This window comes from Vespula vulgaris, chromosome 8 (assembly GCF_905475345.1).
Source record: "Vespula vulgaris chromosome 8, iyVesVulg1.1, whole genome shotgun sequence".
NCBI classification, from domain to species: domain Eukaryota; kingdom Metazoa; phylum Arthropoda; class Insecta; order Hymenoptera; family Vespidae; genus Vespula; species Vespula vulgaris.
Genome location: NC_066593.1, coordinates 6703540 through 6728002, shown reverse-complemented (window position 1 = coordinate 6728002; position 24463 = coordinate 6703540). Strand labels below are relative to the sequence as shown.

At 36.1% G+C, this 24463-nt stretch overlaps 1 protein-coding gene across 7 annotated transcripts in view; it reads right to left on the bottom strand.

Annotated features, from left to right (window-relative positions):
• LOC127065965 (uncharacterized) overlaps positions 1–17806 on the bottom strand; it is a 41005-nt gene extending 23199 nt beyond the window's left edge. The window contains exons 1-2 of one of the 7 annotated variants that reach the window (XM_050999052.1): positions 15431–17805; positions 13968–14567 (exon numbers count right to left, since the gene is read on the bottom strand). In XM_050999052.1, the coding sequence (XP_050855009.1) occupies positions 13968–14170 (203 nt within the window). In that variant the 5' untranslated portion in view covers positions 14171–14567; positions 15431–17805. Of the gene's footprint in view, positions 1–11752; positions 12138–13967 lie in introns of those variants that run through there. The other 6 variants (XM_050999051.1, XM_050999054.1, XM_050999050.1 and 3 more) reach the window with 6 other exon arrangements.
• Between the last annotated feature and the right edge of the window lie 6657 nt (positions 17807–24463).

Genomic DNA, 24463 nt, shown 5'->3' with positions numbered 1-24463 from the left:
ATGAAGAAAAAAAAATCAAATCAACAAAAAATCTCCAAGAAATAGGACAACGATGAAGAAGTAGCCATTGCGACTACAGTGTTTCAAGCGTGTAATAAATGTGAGATCGAATCTGGTTGCTCTCGTTTTATCACCTTCACCGATTCGCTCGAACGAACGGCTATCCAGATTATTTGAATATCATTTTCCGCAAATATCCGGCTAGCCAAGCGAAGATGATGCCTGTAAACACATGTTTGATGATCGTAAATATCTGGAACAGAACTCACCCTGGGGATAATACGACGAACTCGATATCCATCTGACCCAAAACAAGATACAATAAAATAAAATCTGCTCGTAATGTGTTACGAGAATATCAAGGTTGATGTATATTAACTTAGATTAATGAATTAGTTTGATTTGATCTGATTTGATATGATTTGATCTGATTCGATCTTGACGATTTTTTTCTACGAGAAACTCATAGAAAGCTGATAAAGATATAAGAAATAATTATTTCTAATCGTAACGCTAAATCCGATTATCTCGATTACATGTGTAATTAATATTTGAGTAAACGAAGATTAATCTAAAATTTCGATAACGATAATTATCTTAAAAAACAAAAAAGAGGATGAGTTTTCGTATGTAAAAAAGAATATCAACATCATTTTGAAAACTTTCTACGGATATCGCGGTTGTGGTATTTTCTCTTTCTCTATCTTAAACAAAATAAGTACGACAGTGGAAAGAGATACGAACAGGAGGATATCTTGACACTTTCCAACTTCAACCGCAGATATGACGGTAGTTGAACTTGACGATCTGTGCACATCTTATGCTAACGACGAGTACCATTAATACTTTTCTTGTTTTCTTCGCTTGGTATATTTCTCGCAGGGCGCGTTCCCTCTCATAAAATATAAAGTACATGTCGTTAATGGTCAGTACCGAAGGGTAAGGTTGTGTTCTTCGTCGCCATGCGAGTTTACCATAATTTTCGTCTATCTAGTTTTATGCCAACGAATAATGTTTCTTACGAGAATGTAGAAATAGTTCTGATAAGGGAACTCAACGTAACCGGTAATCGTTGTTCGCTATTATGCTGATCTCCGTGGGAGTAAACGGTGTGCTAAATAATACGTATGTCTCTCTCGACAACGAGACAATACTCGAGTATCTTCCTTCTTCCTGAGTTAAGACGGTACATTACGTTGGCTCATGACGTACCTATATAAGATTAACTCAATAAACCTCCATCCTTTTCTCATAGAATTTTATTTAAAATGTTGATCGATAATAAGAAATATTCAATGTATATTATTATTCTCTATACATCGAGTCATTTCCGACATTTTCTTAGTCATCTCTCTTATGAATTCACATCTCTTCTCTAGAAAATTCTACCTTGGCAAAAGCAAAAAAAAAAAGAAAAAAACAAAAATCCAAAAGATCTTCGAGCCAACTATTTCATTCCTCGAGTTGACCATCGATCGTGGAAATGATTTTCGCGGACTTTCCAGGAACCGTTGGACGTCGTAGAAGGACGGTAATCCTCTTTGGAAAAGAAAACGAAGCTGTGCGTTGATGGTAGCCATCGTAGACCGCAGGAAATTGAAGTCATTAATGCTGGAGCTGGAGACGAGTAACGCCCATTGGTCGAGGGTACTCTTCTTTTCCTTTTCTTCTTGCTCTTGCTCTTTACGTATGCTCGATGAATGCTTGCTTTCTATGTTAGCTCGAGGCCCGAAATACTTTTCGCTTGAATCTCTACCGGAAGATGTTATCATTTTTTCGACCTTCTTATTTCTCTCCCTTTTCAGATCCTTTTCTTATCCTTTTCTTCCTCTCTCTCTCTCTCTCTCTCTTTCTGTCTCTCTCTCTCATCCTCTGTTTCTTCCTTTTCCTTATATTCTCTAGTAGTTGCTCGAGGATGCACCATAAAACGATAATCGTCATTAACTCATTAGGATAGGTAAAATTAGTACCCTTTGAAAGCCGACATCTGTCCGCCCGTGCGTACGCCGAACGCACGCCGCTTTTCATGAAGATTTCTAACGGAAGACGTCATTTTCGTTAAGCGGACACTTCATACCCAGAGGCGATCGGTAACCGTTTTACTATTCTAACGGAGAGTACACCAACGTAGTAGCGGCGCAGCATTCGCGCTTCGCTTCGTTAATCTTCAACTAAATTAACCAGAACGATCTACGTTACTTCGCCTTTCGGCCGTTACACCTTTACCATCAACCTAGATCGTTTTAAACTAAATGAGGAATTAGTAGTCATTCCAGGTAATTTCTTCTAATTTTACTACTGGCCAATTACTAAAGTAACCGACTAGTTGTTTCAAATATACCTTATATATTTTTTTCCATCGAAAGTATAAATTTTCTCGTCGTTGATATATATATATATACACATATCTTAACCCCGATTAGACCGATTTGTTAATATTTAACCACGATATATGTACATATATTGATACAGTTGACACAGATTTGCAAACGTATGTAAGTACCTAAGTATATTTTATACACATTCTAGATCAGTATGTCATAAACATAAAATAAATATTTGTCTTTATGTAGAAAAATAATCTATAAAATATATGAGATATATATCTTTAAGGAAAAGACATATATTGTAACTTATATGTCATCATATATGAAATACATTTACATCATACTTTGTTTATGGACTTTCTAACAACGAGCGAATCTGCGGGAAAGATAATTTCTAATACGTTACCACGAAAGCGAGACGCCTTGAGGCTCAACTCCCATCTTCTATTTTTTCTCTGTTTTATAACACACCCTCTATAGCTTTTTTAACGAACGATCGAACCGCTAATAGGATGGCATCGGTTTCTAATTTTCTCTCAAACGATAAGTATACCATTTCTTTGATTTCATCTTTTTTCTTTCTTTTATCTCATGGAGATTGTTGAAAGCGGGTCATCGAGCGAAAGAATTTATACATATCAAAAGGAAAAGATCGTCATTACTATTTAAACAATAAGAACGCGTAGGTCTTATTGTTAACGTTATCTATCCCACGCGATTACTCTCATGTGCGGAGTCGCACATATATAACGTTATTATCAATATGTATTTAAACGATAATATTCTCATACAAGTGTTAATTGCTATTATCCTTTATGATTATCGTGTACCGTTACGATTCTAAAGGAATAACATACCGATTATATTCTTTTTAGACGAACATTATCGACTGTTCCATATTCGATGAAATTAACGGACATGACGTTGCAAGGAATAAATCTCTAGCGAATAAATTTCCTTGAAATGTTTATAATTCTTCTACGTAATTTCAATCGTCGTAAATAAATCAGTTATGTCCTAGATATGGTTTTATAGTTTCTAATATAATTCAACGAAGGAAAAAGATTAATCCAAATAAAAATATGAAGTATTTAAATGAGATTAATGCTCGAAGCGGGAAAGGTAGTCGTTGAAAATTACAGGATTATATCCTCAGATAAGTCGAGTGAATCAAGCGAGACGGTCGATCGTATTCCGAGACAAAACGTTTATATCAGTACTTTTTTTTAGAAGATAAACATGATCGTAACTTTGAAAATGGTATTGACAAAACTGTTCAGTGACTATTACGCCTGATTCTGTCCTATTAAAATGGATTTCATTATACGTATATGATAGTGCCTAAGAATAACCTTCTGATTTATGTTTCTTGAGAGTAATTTAACGATTAGTTCAAATGTAATCTTTCTTCGCTGCTTAATCATTCTTTAGAAATCTGAATAATGACAAGTATCAATAGTAAAGATTACTAACTAACAGATGATGGTTTCATAAAAGCGAACATCGAAAACGTAAAAAATATCTTGAAACGGCTCTCGGTCCATTGTGAAAGATCGTGTGTGCCGTTATGAATCTCTAGTTATAAAACGAGTCCTCCCGGGTAGACCCGGGCACCGCTCTCCGAGCGAAGCGCATAACTGTATCCTTTCACGGAGAGTACGCGTACGTCGGAATTACAAGGGGAGGACTTTAAATAAAAAAAAAAGGAAAAAAAGCGAAAGACAAAGAAGACCAAAAAGAGAGATAAACATCAGAAGAGTTTGAGAAATAGCCGAAATAAAGGATATCACAGGATGATACTTTTGATGTAAGAAGCGACACCAGAAAATTGCTCGTATTCTTTTTATGAAAAGTGAAATTAACAGGATATTTCAAATATTTGAAGACTTGGTATAAGTCAAAATCATCAGAAACAGATAAAAGTGAAAATTGTTATTATTTTCAATTACTGTTATCATAGAACATGCATATAATAGTATGTTAAAATTTGCCATCGTCACAGCATATTCCTATCTTTACATCTGAAGAATTTTGTCTTATTATTATTTACCAAGAGGATCAACGAACGAAGATTCCATGATGAAAGCTTGTTGATAAGAATAGAGCCGTCGCGAGGATTTCTTTTTTTTCTCTCGAGGGAAAGACACAATCGACTTTCGCATCGGTTGCGACAGTTCCGTGTTGATATTTGGTGTCGTACGATTCACGTATAGAGCGCGATATCATTGAAACGATCTCGTAGCATTGCTTGCGTAACGTAGATCTTCCATAGATCGTAGTAGCAAAAGGTGAGAACCTATTCCCTCCTTCTTGAGGTTGGAAGAAGTTCTAACCGTAAGAGGAAGCAATAACGATTCGACTTCGTTTCCGCAGATCATCGACGAGCCGAGACGACAGCATTGCTCCTTGCCTTTGTTCTTTCAAATAGATTCTTCTTGAAAATTTGTGATGTATGGTAAACGCGAAAAGTCATCGTCCTTTGAATACACTGTGAACGAGCCTTTAGAAAATCCATCCGCTTGGAATGCCGAGTCGCAGCGTGTAACGGCCATGGAATGCGCTAGTGGAAGTTCGATGCGCGTTCTCTACTCATGGTGTATGTATGTACGCATGCACGCTCACACACATAAAGAGACAAACACATGCCACCGCGGAAAATTCTTTATTCGTCGTAGGAATTTTCGATCGTCCTTCGTATGTACTTTCAGCAGTTATCCTTCGTGGATATACTTCGATACATTAACGATATGTTACTTTCATAGAAATGCCGGGAAAACTTAAATTGATATCCGATATGCTAGATTATTTCTCTGAAATAAATGAAGTAAAAAGATCACGGAGACGATGATAGAGTCGTTGGAAATGTTTGTAAAGACTTTAGGTGATCTATAGAAAAAGAAAGGAACACCATAATCCGTCCTCGATTGCGTGAAACGCACGAGAAGGCTCGAGGCTCGAGGCTGCCGATCTCGAATGCGGGATGAGTCTGGCGGCATTGCAACACGTGTTTAACACCCACGTGATACGCTTACGGGCGTCGTCGCGGCGGCATCGACGACCAGGAGGTGGTCCCTTCATGATTTATCGATCCGATCGATCCTCGAGCACGATGTCGTGCCGCGATCCGGATTGCGAGACTCTCGAAACTCCGACCATTCGTGTTCCGACCATCGCTCGTTCTTCTTCCTACGTCTCTAGAGGCTGATTCATATTCGAATGTGAGAAACGTAAATATTAAATCATAGCTATAAAATTAGAATAAAAGAATCTGTAGCTCGAGTCGTAAACGATAAAGCCACCCTTCGGTGGAAAATAAATTATTCGACGAAATAAAATCTTTCCCTTAGACGTAAGCTTCCTTTTGAAACGATACTCGAAAAGCAATGGGAAGGTAGCTCGGTGTTGTTCGCGCTAAAAATATAACATCCGACGATAACTTTAAGTGCCGCGAGTAGTAAAAGCTCGAGAAGGGGACACCGTAATCCGTGAATGTTGCGCGACGAAACCGCAAGCATAAAATTGGCAATAAAGTTTACGAAGAGATGTACACACGCATACATACGTAGATACATATGATGTACAAGAAAATTTCTTTTTCTAAAAATATCATATCCCGTCGCTGGTTTTAAATCGCTTTCGGCGTAACAAAAGAAAGAAATAACGGATGGTGGTCCGTGCGATATATCGAACTTTTGTAATCTTAAAATACAATCAATGGGCGTTACAAGAGACGGAACGAAATTAATAGCCCGAGGCAACGTGTGATCTCGATTTACAGTCCTTATGCAATTAGTCAGGTTCGAACTTCAGTCATGGTATCTCTTTCAATTTTCATTTCCCACTAAATTACCTTCCAGACGAAACGACCATGAACTCTTCTAATGGTTTATCATTGAATCCTAGAAAGTAGCTCGATCTACTTACCCACTGAATTAAGATTCCTTTCTTAGAGCTATTATTGCTGTTAGACCGATAATTAAGTAATAAAAAGAAATTTATTTTGTAAAAGAAGGTGTGAATTTAAAGGCTCGTCAAACTAATTTCACCTTTAACCAATTGATATACCTCTAAACTTATTCAAAGCGATAAATGAACAGGTAAAGAAATAGAAATCGAAGGAATCGTTTAAGTTGAAATAACACGATCTTTTAAACGATCTCTTTCTTTCTCATATCTCAAAAGAGAGAATTACGAACGTGAAGTCACGATCTTGAAGTAAAACAAAGGGTCAAACAAGGTTGCATCTGGCAACCCTTTGAGGATGAATCGAGTTAGCGAGAAACGAATCGTTATCTCGTTGTGCTCACGATCGTTCGCGAGTCGATTTAATGGACCGTTCGCGGGCCGTTCACTCTGGTTACCGCAAAACGATCGTCTGCTTCTCTATCCTTTCTGTGGTGAGAAATCGCGAGGACGTTTCCGCGATGGAAGCCGCACGATAAATACACACATTCCTACAAAAGCCGAGAATAAATATCTATTCGAGATGTGTAGTAACACAGATCTCGTCGTCTCGCGAAAGCCCAATTAAAGCGTTATTTATTGTTTCGCGCCCTTTATCGAACGTTTCTCGGAAAATAAGAAGATTCGAATCGTAGTTTTAAGATCGCATAACAGAGATTGCCGTCTGCTTTTCTCCATTTCATCGTATATCTTTTCTTTCAGAGATAACTCTTATCCGTTCGAGCTTTTTATCGATTTAATCGTTTAAGTGAAAATTTTATTATTTACGTTTACGCCGTTAATGAATAAAAAATTTCATATGACGTGGTTTCTGATTTAGAGTCGTTGTTTCTTTAAACGTAATGAAATCACGTACAATGAAAATCTATATGAAATTCTCGTACTCGAATCAACGTATCAACGAATTATATCGAAAGCAAGTAAGTACGTTTCATCGACGGACGCTTCTCGAATTCTAAAATATACGACTCGGTTTTAATTCCAACGGATGATAGGTGTAAGGGGCATTAACCGTGAACAGCTCCGTGTACGATCGTGCGTTGATTTTAACAAGAGAATTCATTTATAAATTCAAGCGTGATCGTAACGGTGAATGGAATCGAAAAGAAGTATCTCCGTTAAGAGAAGGGAAAAGGATAGAAAGAGAAATGTAAAAGTACACCTTGGTAATTGGCCGTTCGTAATTAACAAGAATGATAATGACGAGACGATGGGCGATGATGATAATAATGACGACTATAGTAATATTATTCCGCATTATATTCGCTCGAGAAAGCACGATACGCGAGGAACGGTGTTCTTCTCTCACAGATTTCAAAGTCGATCGACTGTCTCGAACTTTGCGCACGATTTTACACCGCTTATTTTGTGTCAAACCAATTGGATTTATTTCTTTTCTCACGAGCTTATTCTTAGTTCAAATCTATTTCAGTTATTTGTTCGGAATTAATTCGCATAGAACGAAAAGTACATGTATAGAATGAAATGTCGTATATTCGTATATGAATAATAATCATTTAATAGTTTTTGTATATACAATTGATGTACTTATTGTTCAGATAGAGCATAACAAATGAAAATTTTTTATTAATTTGAATTATTTAGTTGTACGTCTCTCGGGCGTCGTCTGTTTTACTGAAATCAATTTTAATGATCTATTATTCGTCGCATAGAAAATTCTCGGGCGGATCCGGATGCAATTTGTCGACGCATATAGGGCGGATTACTTTCATATTTACTTTCCAACAAGAGAATTCAGTATAGCATTGGAGTGAAATTTTGCCACTCTCACGCGCCGAATGAAATTGTCACGTGCTCAATGTCCGCTTGGAAGTCGAGAAAAGTATTCGGTCTTGGTACATAGATATGTATACCGTCACGTTCTGCATAAAAATAACATGACGCTTCTCGATTCCTTCCCTCTCGATTAGGAAGGTACTATGCTAACGGTAAGTCGATCGTCGGATAAGCAGAGCGCTCGTCCATCACGAACCACGACGATAATTGGACATTCGTGGAAATTGGTAATTACGAAAAAAAGTTGGACGAGACAGCAATGCATCTGTCTTTAAATTGATAGCAACGACTTTCGACTTTATTGCTTCGACATTAATCGTCTGATTGGACGTTGAAAAGTATCGTGCCATACGTAGAATACAAATGTCGCGATAAAATCGTTTATGTCGATGTTATCGCTTGTAATTGTTCTCGTTGCTTTGCTTTTTGAATTGGAATTGTTTTTAATCTCATTAACTATGTATAACGAGATATTTACATCGGTAATAATAAGTAATGATACCATGATCTAACCGAGGGTTATAGCATAATGGAATATAAATGATGAAATTATTTAAAGCGCTCACATGTTATAGAGAATTCGATCGTTACGTTTGTTACAACGATCATTTGTCGAGGTACAATATAAACGATTTCGATACGACCGATGAACCTTCGAAGAGATTCATCATCGAGCCATTCAAGCGTTCCATCGTTCGACTTATCAGAAACGTAATTAATGTTCGTTCATTAAGCGACCTATGGTAATTTGCATTTGGCCGATCTTTCGATCGCAATGCTCTGTGTAACGCGTTAATGAATCGTAAGATTCTCATAAGTGATCGTGTAATAAAGTCTTTTTTTTTTAACTGCTCGAACTTTCATACCGCTACTTACTCGATTTCCGGATTTCGTTAATTTATCTTACAAAACAAGGTTGCAAGCATGATAAACCAGTTTTAAGGTTTACAAAAAAAAAGTTCGTACGAAACATGAAAAAAATGAAAGAATTAATATCGAAAAGTTTGTATATGTGTCACGTCAACCACACGATAATTAATATTGATCAACATTATTCTCATTATCTTAAGGATAGCAAATGTAACGTTAAGAATTGGCTGAAGCTCGCAATTATATCTACATGTAATAAAAGTTATTAGAAGCGATCAGAAACGACCCCATACAGAGCAGAAACTCTACCAATTAATTAAACGGCGCTATTAATAGAAGCTATCTTGGTCGTACATATGTTATAATGCATTCGTACTGTATAAAAGTTAGTGTACAGAAAGATAGACGTTTTATAAAGGGAACCAACCGGTTGACTCATCGTTCTTGCAACCTAATTTTTATATATTATACATATATACATACACACACATGTATATATATATATATATATATATATATATATATATATATAATCTAGTTCCTAATTATTCGTAATATTAACTAGGCAATTATTATTTGTTAATTAAGTGCGACATAGTGATTTGCATCCTTGCATTCTACGTGGTCCATTCGTTTTTTATAAGGGCTGGGAATGTAAAAAAGAAAAAGAAAGAGAAAAAGATAGAGATAGAGATAGAGAAAGAGATATATAGAGTAAGTTGTTATTCTCTTTTCTCTCTTACTCCGCTTTGAAGCAACGTCTCGCATCTTAATCCTCCTATACCGTGAGCAAGGACTCCCTCTTAATCGATCTCTCAGCTCGTTCTAGTAGAAAGAGTCGCGATACGGTGCGACTAACAGCGAAACGGTTTATTCGAATCAGAAGGCATTAAATTGTATGGAACGTCGTGTACAACGGAAATTGGAAGTAATACAAGCTAGTATCTAACGAGTCCCATTTCAGAATCAGAAAGAAGTTTCGCGGGTAAACGCGTCTTAGGAAACGGATTATACTTCCTGATAAAGTTGAAAACAGTTAGAACTTATTTTTAGTATAGAAAGGATTTAGCACGCGAAAGGATTATAACGTTTATTGTATCGAACACAAGATTCGACTTAATTGAATCTCGTTCTAGCCTCGTTGCAATCGAAGACCCATACGTATATATGTATGTATGTATATATGTACGTTCGTAAGAGAAAACGATTTTTATTCTTTCCTGATTTGGAAAATCGAGTCCACATGATTCTCCTATTTGGTGACAGTAGTTTCTAAGAAACTTCATTTTTTGTTTCTTTTTCTTCTCTTTAATGGACGATCCAGAGTGAGAATATTTTTGAGGAGTACATCGAACCGATCAAAGTCTAACTGGTTTCGTAGCACTTGTCAGTTTAAAATTCTTCGAAAATGCCGTTAAATTTTTTAGTTTACCGTTACGAATAGAATCGTTATCTTTGAAACATCGAATATTTATATCAGGTAATAACTTTGTTAACGAGTTGTATTATATATACGTTATATTATGATACATTTATATTCCAATATAATATAATTCCAAAAGATAATATATCTTTTGAAATAAAATTCATACGATCAAAATGGAAATAAAGCGGAAAAGAAATTGTCGCTAAAAACTACTTCCATCACGAGAAGACGAAGAAGGTAAAACAATGTTGGCGTGGATGACAAGGGTCTCTCCTATTCTATCAACTTTTTTTGTCACGCTCTCACGTCAGGATTTCTAGGATCAAGAACAATACTTCCTTTGAGGGTGAACGATGATGAAGATGATGATGATGACGATCATGATCATGATAATAATGATAATAATAATAATAATAACAATAATAATAATAAGAAGAAGAAGAACAACGACAACAACAACAACAATAATAATAATAATAATAATAATAACAGTAATAATGAAGAAGCGATGATGTGCGAGAAATAGGCTACGTGACTTCGTGTTAAAGAGTTAAGGCATTTCTGTAATCGTCGGTAATTGGTGCGTAAGTAACGACCGACGGATTTTTTGTTGACTTTTATACGCGAGAAAACAAACGCGCGCGCTCCTTCGCTAGCGCATGTGCTCACAACTAAACAAGCATCTGCACTATTTACGATTCATTATACGTCGATGAAACGACGTTTTGTCTCGTTAAGTCTATTCTATCATTGAAAATGAAAAAGATGAAAAGAGAAAAATTCATTACTGGCTACCTCGAAAGAAAGAAAATCCATGAATGCCATTTCCTTAAAGGAAACACGTCGAAGAAGTTTTAATCGCGAAGGTCCCTCGAGAAAATTCTGCCCAAGGTAAGAGATGCGTGCGTGTGCACGCGCTACTTGCAGCATTGTTATGTTTTTTCCCAAATGAACAAAGATCAGAATCAAGAAAAGGACCCTTACAGTTTATAGCGATAATTTCTTTATAATTCACGTATTCTTAATTTGCAAACAGTATTAATCGTAATAATTTTGTCGAATACTAACGGTAAGATTTTAATCTACATTTATCAAATTAATTATTCATGAGACAACAGAGCTAGAGACTTGTATTAATCGTAATCACCTACGTATCGCCAACGCAATTTCCCACACGTTCTGTATAACTATTATACGTGTTAAAGCAAATTTTATAAAACGAATCGTTAAAAATAGTAAGAAAGAGAAAGAGAGAGAAAGAGAGAACGATAGAGATAGAGATAGAGAGGAAAAGAGAGATGCAACTTTATAGATAAAAATTCAGAATGAAAAATAAATCACCCCATGTCTCGTTGTCCTATAATTTTACCTCGATATTTTTTGGACGATGACACCAACGGGCTTAATTTCTCCGGAGACGGAGCATGTCGTGGTGGATGACATAAAAGAAGCCAAAGAGAATGAACTTTCACATGAAAAGTTTGCCTCGTTTCATGACTCCGAATTAGACCGATCGATCGATCATCGAACTTAACTTTAAATAGACGCACGATGTCTCCGGCCAAAAATCGACCGTTCTTCGAGACGGTCGGAGGTTTACTGACACCGGCGCTTCCACCTGCTTGTAACGCCAGCCAAGTTTACCCGAGTTTATCCCCCGATGCGTCACACGCGCGCGCAAGCGAAGTGCTGACTACGAGAGAAGGGACACAAAATGTAAGAGCATTATTATACATAGTTGATAATCAACCGTCTTCTTGTCATCCCTATCCCCTCTGTCCTTCTCTCTCTCTCTCTCTCTCTCTCTCTCTCTCTCTCTCTCTCTCTCTCTCTCTCTCTCTCTCTCTTCGTATTAAGATGAATATAAAACACATGTATATAGGATATACATCTGATACTTGGATGCTGGACCGGCCTTCTCGTGACGCAGCGGATGTTCACGGAGATCATTATCCTTAATAATCCACGTTCAGTTAAGGAGACAGCAATGTCATTTTTTTTTTATATATCATGTATAATGCTTACGCCCCATTCTTCACTATCTTCTTTCTTTAACGTTAGAAAATCAATGAAGTGTGCTTATGATAGATTCAAAAAAGTGTTTGCTTTTATATTTATGATTAAATAAGCAAATTTATGTTATATTATATAAAAAAAAGTAACACTTATTATTAAATATGGTCAACATTTTTATATTCACAGGTATTATTATATAGTTATTATATGTAGTTCATGGAAATTTGAAAAGCATTTTGTGTATCTGAAAAGCAATATAAAATTATTAAAAAAATCGTACTTTTGCTTTTTATAAATATTTTGAGACTATTTAAAAACAATTAGATAATATATTTTTCGTAACTTTTTTATAACTTTGGTATAAACAAAATAATAATCACCGACAATTTTTACTCCATCGATTAAACAATGTTCTACTATTACCAACAATATTTCCCTTGATCAATAAAAGCGCACTGTAGTATTGTTGCTAATTATCGATTTAATGAAAAAAAAAAACTATTATTATCAATTTTTACTTATCATTTTTAAATTATTTTATATTTTTAAAACATTTTATTCAATTATTAAAGCAGTAATATAAATAATTAGCGACGTACTCGATCAGTACTATAACAATTTGCTGCTAAGATCCGACTATATCTACAATTAAAACAGAAATCTACTATTACTGACTATTACTCTTCCAGTGAAGAAGAGAATTACTGTCACTAATTATTACTCTTTCAGTAAAAAAGATAACTACTATTACCGACTATTACTCTATCAATAAAGAAGAAAACTACTATTACTGATCAAAAAGAAATCTACTATTACCGATTTGTAATATAACAGTAAAAATCTATTATTACCGACTAAGTAAAAACGTCATTAAAACAAGGATCTACTATTAGCAGCAGCTAATAAAAGTCGATAAAACAGGAATTTACTATTATTTTACGAGCATATAGATCGATAAGTTGGGAATCTACTATCACAGGTAATGTTAATAGTCCACGAAACAGGAATTTAATATTTTTAGTGTCCGTTAGTTGGTATAACAGGAACTTATGAATATTGACAATTTTTTAATTCTCGATAAGTTAAAAAATAGATGAAAAATATCATATGATATTAATGCTTGTATGAATGTCTTATTTGATGATTTCATTTTTTTATCTATAAGAATTATATTGAGTAAATTAATCTTTGTATCTAAACGATTTTGATTATGTTCCTATAACTATCTAGTTTGCTTTTATTCGGATCTACTAATCACGATATTCTGTTCATTTAAATTATTCTAATTTGAATATTAAGAATTTGGTGGAAATGTAAAATCTGTGATAAGGTTTCGACATTATCGATAAATTACGATGCGTTAGATCATAAGATCTTGTAAACTCGAACGATATATGTTTACTACATATATATAAAATCTGTTTCATTCACGAATTAAATTGATATGTAAACAATTTACCGACTGTATTTCAACCAGTATGTAACAATTTTTCTTACTCGACCGATATGTAGCACAACTATATTATCAACGTTAAAAATAAGCAAATATTGAATGGAAGAAATCTTACCTGTCGAATCCCAGGCTGTCCTGTCGGTAAACACAATCGTTGCAACCGCTGCATCTTGACGATAGTTCTGTTTCTCGATCGATATCATCGCAATGACTTTGAGACTTTCGATGATCAGCAACCATAGACCAAGTTCGATGAATGAGATATAATAGATAGAGCGGCTTGTTGCGTCGACAAGGTTGCGATCTTGAATTCCCCATTATATTGAAAATTATATGATACCTCCTTTAATGATGTTTTTATCTTCTTTCAAAGAATCGTGTAATAAACGATATTATGTATCTCTCGTTCATTGAATTTGCACATTTATAATTTCAATCTTAATGGAATAAAAAACTATGTAATTCTTTTTACACGTAACATACTACATCATGCAAAATTTTACAATTCTATCAACACGATAGCATGACTCGATCACTGGAGGTCGTGGGATTACAGAATAATATGACTGCAATAACCCTGACCTTGAAACATGCTCTTTTGTTTGGTTACGTAACACTTTCCAATGTAATCACGTAGCTATCATTCACATTTTTTGATGCTTATAACACCAATCGTTTAAAACAGCTGTTCTTTTACATCCGATTTTCTTTCTTTCTAGACACATAAGCTATATTTTAACACGTTATATATATTATTAAAGGAACGACACAAGTTTTTATAAAACAAATTTTCTTGAAAGAAGAAAAGAACTGTGTGTGTGTGTGTATGTGTGTGTGTGGTGTGTGACAACGTTCGTTCACACGTTTTCCTCCTGTCCTTTTCGACGAGGTTATCGCAATTCTTGTCTCACATTGTTCCTCTCCTGCAATAGTGTTTACACTTGCGTAATTACAGGTCGAGGCAACGACTCGAAACTAGCATTTACGGAACGGCGAGTGCTGCACTTCCTCAAGCAGCGAAAGGACTAAGTCGCAAGCTTTTATGAACTGCGTTTATTAAGATATTGCGCATAGGACGTCCATAAATTATTCTCACGATTCGTACGTGGGAACGTTGTACGTTCGTGTAATTTCATAGTTTCATCGTGAGGCCCATTCGCGAACACTCCCCAAAGCCATACGTCTTTCTTGCTCATCGCTATTCACGAAGAAAGAAATCACGATACTATCAAGGTTCTTCTGGTTTTCAATTTTCCAAAAAATCTCAAAAAGATCGAATATCGAATATTTCTTTACTTAATCAATGTTTCGTAATCAATTTATCTTATCGGAATTGATATTAGAATTTCTCAGTGAATGTACGACTCGTCCATGGAATTTCTCGGCTTTCACGGCAAGGCACTTCCTACGTATTCCACTCTCTAATTCAAGCCCATCCTACAGGTTTACGAAGACATAAAGCATCGTGCGATCCGTCTTGTCGTTCGTCCGTGAAAACGAGCAAAAATCGAGTCAACGTTTCCTGTAATTTAATTTTACGTATCACGATGCACCGTAATTTTCTTTTATAAAACGCACGTTTTCTTTTCTAACTTATTCTGAAAGTTTCCAATGCTCTTTCCGCGATTACGGTATTTTCTTTCCAAAGACGACGAACACCCGCACTTTTATTTCTTGTTTGATAAACGTCTCGTCGTAGAACCGGTAACAACATACATTCAATTTTCTTCCTTTCTCCGTCGTCGTGAACGAATTTACACGTCGTTATCATACACTTTAGAAAAAATCTCCGTTAATGTCGTTAGACGCGAAAAACGTGTCTTCGTTCTCTTCGTTGTCGTTTTCGTCGTCTTCGTCGTCGTCTAACGAACGGATTCCCATACTTTGTGCAGCAAGTATGACGACGCTCGCTTCTTTCAAGCGGTCCTACATCCTGTCGCGCGCGCGTCAGACACAACGCGAGGTAATCTTCGTCTATTTCTTCTTCTTTCTCTGCTTCTTCTTTTTTTCTTTCTTACTATCTTTCTTTAACCATAGACTCTCGTGCTTACTTTACGTAAGTTACTACTTGTACGCTATTGTTCATTTTGAATAGCCTACATCTAACACCGTATAATATACATATCGATATACGTTACTTATCTTCCTCTTTTTCTTTCTATTTTTCTACTTTCACGTTATGACCATCGGAGAATGGAAAATGGAATAGTTAAAATCGTTAAGGATACACTTAGATTACCGAGCGTGATCATTAATCTTTCGCAGCGATCAATCGGAAATACGTTGAACGGAAATGAAAATAATGAGCTTAAAATATACCGGTAATCTCGATCGTTATTTCGTGCTCGGTCGCCTACTCGTAAATATCTATTTATTAATGTAATAAAGAATCATTATTATGAAAACTCGAAGAGTTCATTAGCGTATTTTTATTATTTAAAGATAATTCGCGAATGGATCAGAAATGGATCGGCTTTCTAGATGGAATGACAATCGAAATAGAGGACGATAACCTTGACGTTAGGCAATCGACGAACGAAATTAAAGACACGGTTAGCAGAGAAATTGCCTCACATTATGTTGCGGTGGCTGCATAGGCCGCAAAACCACATCGAACGTTGTAGCCGTGAAAATAATAAATTATTCCTTCCAGGAAAGCCCACTGATCTACTGACACGCGAAAAACTCTCCAAACCGTTACGTATTACGCATTGGGAGCGTTTGTAAGAGTTGCTAAAGTTGTTTTTCTAGAAACTCATCAAACTAGAAAAAAATGATATCGACGATACAACAATACGATCTAATTTGCTAAACGTCCAACGGGAATAATACGAAAATGTAAGATTAACTATCAATTGCCAATATTAATGAATGCGAGATATGAATTAAAACTGTAGTTTCGAATTAATACGTTATAATAACAATTGACGATAATTATAACTTGATGACTCGACGAGAAACAGGTATGTTTACATAGGCTATGATTTTTTCGACCACAATACGCTTTCTCACGGTTAATGACCTTCACTGACAACTATATAAACGTAGAAGAAAGCTTTGGAAAAGACACTTTAATTCTATGTTAACATCTATATGATCTCCAACAAGTTGCAAGTTAATATAAATCTACTTGATTATCACTAATCACTTCTTATACTATCTCCTTTTATAGCATCGTAATAAATCCCAAGATATTCATAAAAAGAAAAGAAAAAAGGAAGAAAGAAAAAGTAAAAAGTAGTAATTATAAGAAATCGTAAAACTTTATAAGGTAATTTTAACGAGAGCCTCATTAATTCCGTCGATGAAGCGTCATACCGACCGGTGAATAAGCTTTCTTCCCACGTAAGACGAATGGCTAGGCAAATCCTTGAGGTAAACCAGAAGCCGATCCACTTCGCACGTTCTCACTCTCGCGAGAATTAACTCGCTTATCTCGCTCGAAAATTATTAGTCGATTCAAAAAGAAAAAAAGAAAAAGAGAAAAATGTTTACTCGTTAAAGAAATTTTTAACGATATATCATCATCGAAATGAAGCAATAATAGAAATAAAAACACGAACAGTTAGTCTTTAAATATTATCGTTGTCACACCTCACGAGAATCTCGTATAATAAACGTCGAAAGGTAAACATCTTTGATATCTCTCTCTCTCTCCCTCTTTCTCTTCTCCTCTCTTTCTTACTAACAATTCATCCTTTATCCTGTCTCATTCTCTAAGAAGGCACTTGGCTCGATCGCGGAGCCGGTATTTTCTCGCCTCGAAAGGACAGATCGTTGAAGAGTCTCGAGAGATCAGATTTGACCTTTCGAGCCCGTCGAAAAGTCACGCGAAAGAGGAGTAGCTCTCTTCGAATAGGAGAGGCTCTCTCGAGGCATTCACCGTGCGAGTTTCGAGAGCCGACTGTCGAGCCGCAAATGCCCGAAGGTGCACGTGCACACACCGTTGCCTCTCGTCGTCGCCTTCTCTCTTTCTCTCTCTTTCTGTTCTTTGCTTCTCTCTTATTCGCCAAAGCCGCGGAGAACGCTGGATCTTCTTCTTCTTCTTCTTCTTCTTCTTCTTCTTCTTCTTCTTCATCATTTTCTTCTTCTTCTTCTTTCAACCGGTCGCCGCACGTCGTTCACCACCTCTCAAGCAACAGCAAAAAGGGCTAAGCCCTCGACTCGAATCGAGATCTTAACCTTACGATTCTGTGTTTTGTTGACGACCCATACGTGAACCAGATTTTACTAGGTCACCTTCGCCCAGGGATTCGAAACCGGCTAAATTCTTCGTCTTGGGTATCTTTTTACGAAGTTACTTTTTAACATTTCTCTTCTTCCTTTCGATTCTTTTATATCTCTTTTTCGATACTACGTGATCACGTGATTAATAAATAAAGTCGATATTGTTTAATACATTTTTTAAATAATTTTGCAATTTTCTTTATCGTTACATCGAATAGCATAACGTTCGATATAATTTAGCCGATATAATATTATATAACAAAGAAACGTACGTGGTACATTAGACAAATGGTGCGATGCCGATAGTGAACAATTTGAAACGGGATCGTAACTCATTATTGGGATTACACGTATCATACTATTGTTAGTCGTTAGCGAACGTTGTAACTTCGAAGATGTTCCACCGAGCAACCGATACTACGAATATTTCTAGGGATTTACGTTAGAATGTATAATCTTTCTATGTGCATACGTGTATCTTAATGTTTCTGTGACTATAGTTTGACCAGTTCGCGAAAGTTAGCGAAGTTTGCTAATGAGATGCAATCAAGTACCGCTTGAAGAAAGATATCAGTCACGAATATAACTTTCGAGAGAATTGAACTGTATTTAATGACGTTTAACGAACTAAGAATGTTGGATAAGAAATTTTCTAGATCGTTGCAAGTTACTTTCATTAGCGATCGCATTTCTCATACCTTTTACAATATCGGCTTTATAATCAATAAAAATTCCAAGACATTTGAAGAGAAAGATCGATCGTTAACTTCTGTAATCGACTATACAGTTACAACAGCTCTATCAAGATACCAGAGACGTCTCGATTAATCGTGATAGATTATCTTCGACCGATCAAGAGCAAAGAAGATTATTAGTTTCCTAGGTGCGATTTGGTTCAAATGATAAGTTGGGTCGTTCCTTCCTTCTATCTCTCTTTAAAGGCTATATATTTAAAGTTTTAAAGCATTTTACGTGCAAATTTGCAAACGAATCGAGCGTGGGTCAGGTTTTACGTTGGTTAAACCGAGTCTCTAAGCAGATACTAATGGCCAATGTAAATCTTAGATGAGGATGGCTTCGGGTTTTACAAGCTGGTGGCTTTTTGCCGTAAGTTGAGTCAACTGGTCGTGGAAAACCGAAGGACCGAGTCTTGTCTCGTCTATCTCTATCTTTCCCTCTTATTCTCACAGAACGTTCGGATTAAAGCTCACGACTGGCTATAGTATGTACCAAGAGAAGCGTGGAATCTTCTTCAAGGTACTTATACATACATACATACATATATACACGTATGTATGTATATATGTATGTATATGTGCGTGTATCCGAGACTCTAGGAAAACTCCTACGATCCAGGGACGATTAGGCTTACGGCTGACCTGAGATAAGCGTTCACACTCGTGTATCATTCTGTAAGAACTAACGTAACTTCCGGGTGTCTGCGAGATCTTCAGAGAACAAGGAAGTGCCGTAGAGGAGGATATGCTAATGAACGATAAGCCAGTTTCCTAACAATTCTAGCGTCACGCCTTGGATTCGAAACGTCACTCAGAATTCCGATCGAATTTTTGACGTTTTGAGATAGTGTTGACTAGACGACTAAAAGATGTCGCGAGATATCTCCGACTTTGTAATACTTTTAAAGCGTATACTGTACGAAGTGAAATAGATAACTATTACCAAGTGAAAGAACTTTCTATTTTCTATTTACAGAACACGTAGAGTTTGAAATTATTCAGATGAAACGGTTTATCTAATTTTTGTCGAATTAATTTCTAAATCAGTGAAGTCGTGTGAACTGATCACTAATATTGGAAATAATAATTATTGCACATCTATTACAAATACATAAAAATAAATCTTTCCCTTACTTGCCAATAGAAATATCTCGGTAGTATTCGACTTTCGTAGTAATTAATTTGTAAAATTTACTAATATCTGTAATCGTTTTCATTGATAAAACAGATGTTTGTCAAAGATGTCCATAATGGCAGTCAGTGTATTAATGTGACATCGTTAAACATTTCTTGGAATAATAATGTCATTGTCAATTTGTCAATCAAAGAAAATGAATACAGACACAGAATGGTTACGATATTGCCACTTTCTCAAGGAGCTGACCAATTGTAATTTAACTCACGAGAAGAAAACTTCAAAGGAAACGTGAGCAGAGTGCGGAATACAGTGCGACGCTTCCTGATGATCGCGCTCGCAGCAGCTAGAATGCATCTATGTAACTGAAGCAACTCTAGTGGGTCAGATTCACGCTTGACCTGCCTTGAACGGATACTTGTAACCATGTATCAAGCGGCCAAGAGCACCGTTCCTTCCGGATGCTTGTGCAATGTCGGGAACAGGAAAGTAAAAGATATGATAATTACTTCGGCCCGTCGAAACAAATCGTCGTCGCGTCGGGAACTCACCGAAGCGTGCTAAAGCGAGCGAAGCAAACCGAATCCATTTCCGAATCAGAAGAATACGTAACAGATCGCTGATATTATGTCATTCCACGGTGAAATGGTGAGACGAGTAGATAGTCGGATTATTGGATAATTAAAGCACAACGCTAACGAGATTCATGTAACGAGTCGGAACATTACAAGAAATCTCTCATTAAATAATATTTTTTGTTTCTAGAAGAATGTTAGTGAATGTCTATGATGGATTTTCTTCAAAAATTCATCATTATTTCGAGCGAAGTTTTATCGGAATTATTCTATTACAATATAATTTATATCTCTTTCTTAGAAGGAATAAAATAGTTATACGATGCGTGTTGAAAATCTTGTAAAAATATTTACTTTATATATTTTGTTAAAATATTTTATAATATATATTGTTAAAATGGAAAAAATCGAAAGTCTGTTACGGCAGTCTTTTGTAACAAACTCATCAAAGAAATATCCGTTAATAATAGAAATAGGAAGGGAGAGTATGTAGAAGCGGGGGTAAAATTCTTTGGGAAAATTGCACGACTAACGATACTCGTGCGACTCACGGTTTTGCATCGCGATAACCTCGCGCATCATACACGAGATTGTGGTCTCGGATTGCGTAAAGGTACTTACACCTACCAGGGAAGGGAAATCATCTACGCGTGTCGACACGCGTTCTGTGTTTCCACACCTATCTCTTCGAGTTCTTCTGCGTTAATACATACATACATACATATGTGTGTGTGTATGTGTGTATATAAGTTGTACAGTTGTTTTTTGTTTAAATCAGGGATCATCGACACTTCGTAATATCAATTGAAATTGCATCGAAAGATGTTGAAACGCCGTAATAAAATAACTACTTTCTCGTTGATTACGATCAAAGTGATTTTCGATTAAAAAAAAGTTTCACATCGGTATGCGTATATATAGTTTATGATTACATGCGATAACTTGTTGAATAGATTATTGAATTTGCATATGAAAGAGAAAATCTAAATTTTTGCAAGATGTTTATTAATGAAGATGTTATTAATTTAATTTCTTTTTTTTCAAATTTGATAAGTACGATTAAGGTCGGTGAACTTTTGTTATCTACCTATGGTTTCTAACGACTAGATCGTTTTTTTAAAGAAACGTGGAAACGTTAAAAGTAGAACACTTGCCCGCCGTTTTTCGCCGAAGGCAACTAATTAGTCGAAGTAAGGAAAAAGTTGACACGACGGGATCCGAATAAAGTGGGACAATGTGTCGTTGGCGTATACGCACACCCCATACCTATCGGAGGACGCGTTGTTTGACCCCCATAAACACGTTTATCCATTAACTTGATGCTCATCATTCGAGAGCGATGCGAATGGACGATTGTGCACCACCATGAATAATTTATTCTCTCGTCAATGCGTAACTTCGATTCTGAATGGAGATGCATTATGCATATAGCAGAACGTTCAGAGTCCGGTTTGGCCGGACGGGAGTGATCGAAAGAGAACCATGTTGGAATCGAGGAAAATAACGGTCGCATAAGCCATTAAGAATAATTACGCTTTGCCTTTTTTACCTTCTACATTCTTTCCGAATCTACTAATCAATTTGAACGTATCCTCTTTCTTGAGGATCTGCCCACCCAACATGTCCCAACTTGATATCATAAGAATTAAGCAAAATAATCAAGCTCGTCGTTAAACAAGTTTTTAGAAATACCAAAGACATAAAAATAACTGGTCATGCCGTGGGAGTACATAACTTATTAGTCAATTTAACGGTCGATGTCAAACGAGGCTACATATCGAGGACTCGAGGGATTAGGGATTAGAAATGGAAGATAAAGATATGGACGAAGAGATTAAAAAGAAAAAAATGAAGAGAAAGAGGAAGAAAGAAAAAAGTAGAGAAAAGAAGTCTCGAGCAACGGTATCATTCGATTTAAAACCAAAACTCAATGAAAATCTGATGGCGAAGAACTCGAACGGTCCCTACCTTTTCCTTCCGTTAACAGAAGCTAAGGTCAGGGCTTGTAGTACATACATAGGTACGCGTGTACTAGAATCGTATGGATATCGATTCGGAGCAGGTGATACAACGAGTTTCTTCTTCCTATGTTCTATCTACGTGTATTGCTTGTAGCCTACCGACAACCGCAATTACGGTGCTCTACAGTTAGGGTCACTAAAAAAGGCTGTCGGGATCTCGGGTCTCGTCGGTCCAGTTTCTAAGCGTTAGATCACTAACGCGAATGCATCTCACGTCCTTTCTACACGAGAAAAAGAAAAAGATAGTTGAAGAAGAAGAAGAAGAAGAAGAAAAAGAAGAAGAAGAAGAAGAAGATGGTGGAGGAAGAGGAAGAGGGAAAGACGCGTCTGCAACTTGTTCTCTCTTCCTCTTCTTCTTTCTCGCTCACGGCTGCGTGCCTACGCCCAGTAAGGCTGAGTCCTTACACACAGTATCGCATACCGTTATATTATTTATACCGGAGGCATATATTTTGCCTATGCGAAAGCTCTCCTCCTTCTTCTCCTTTTCTTCCTCCTCCTCCTTCTCCTCCTTCTTCTCTCCTTGTTCTTTTGCACGCGAGAGAACTCGCCTTAACCTCGATTCATTATCGAGCTTGACTCCAAAAGATCGAGCAAGACTTTCCAAAAGGATTACATTCCCTCCGATCGATGACATAATGATGAGAGATAATCTACTGCCTCTTCTATTTGTTCAAGTAATTTCTCTTCATCGTGCGATCGAAAGTCGGAGAAAAACGAACGATCGTTTTTCTTTCGAGTATCAAAACGTTAAGATTAATCTTGACAAACAATTTAACAAATGTGATATAACAAAAATGATAGATAGATATTTCTAAAGTTATATTTCAATGGAAATATAAACTTTTCTAATATTTAAGAGAAGATTAACACTCATTAAAGAGAGAGAGAGAGAGAGAGAGAGAGAGAGAAAAAGAGAGAGAGATACTTTTATGATACGTATTACATCAAATATCAGTCTCGATAATAAAAGGTCTACAACTAACGATAAATATTATCGTGTGTAATTTATTTATCTTGATCAATGATTCATACTGTCCTTCGATCCGGTTTCGAATGTAACGAAGGAAAGATATTTTTCACGTAACGCGAGTAGTAATATACGGTTAAAAATTGACGTCGTAAATTATTGTAACGTGCGAAAAATAAATTTCTAATAATGGGATCGTGACAGAGTCGTGAAAGCATTAGATTTGCCTTTACGTATCTCTACGTTCGTTCGGATTTCTTTACGAGCTTGCCGCGCCTCGTTAAAAAGCCCTTTGTCGCGCGCCACCGACGTTTAATTACAGCGATCTGTTTTATCGACGCGTCTCGTACTACGTGCCACGTTCTCGCGCACGTGATTTTTTCCTTTCTCGCGTCGATGCTCGATAATTGCAATTTCCGTTTAACGACGTCTTCGCTCGTACACGTTAATAGGAAAGCTAAGCGATTGCTGCCGTGTCGAGTTTCAAGATATAAATAATAAAAGGACTAATATAGTAAATGTATTTCATTCGACATCAAGAAATATTAAAGATAGAACATTGCAATAAGAGATATTAAAAAATTTTAATAACAAAAATATAAAGGCTATATAAAGTTACTCACATTTTATTTAGAATTCAAATGAGAAATCGTCGAATGACTTTTCTCAAGCTGCGATATTAATTCTTACTAATTAATTGGAATCATAATTGTCACAACAAAAAATAGCCTATACATACGAAATGTATATAAAAGAAAGCAACTAAACGGTTTATCTAAATAAATGGTCATTCTATCCAGTGTATACGTATAACTAATTTATAATTAAGAAATTTTCATTCTTTGTTTATAACGTGTAATGAACAATTTGTTATTATTAGACAATTACATTCATTAGAACGTATTTGAATAGAGTTTAATTACTCGTCTTGCTATATATTACTTAA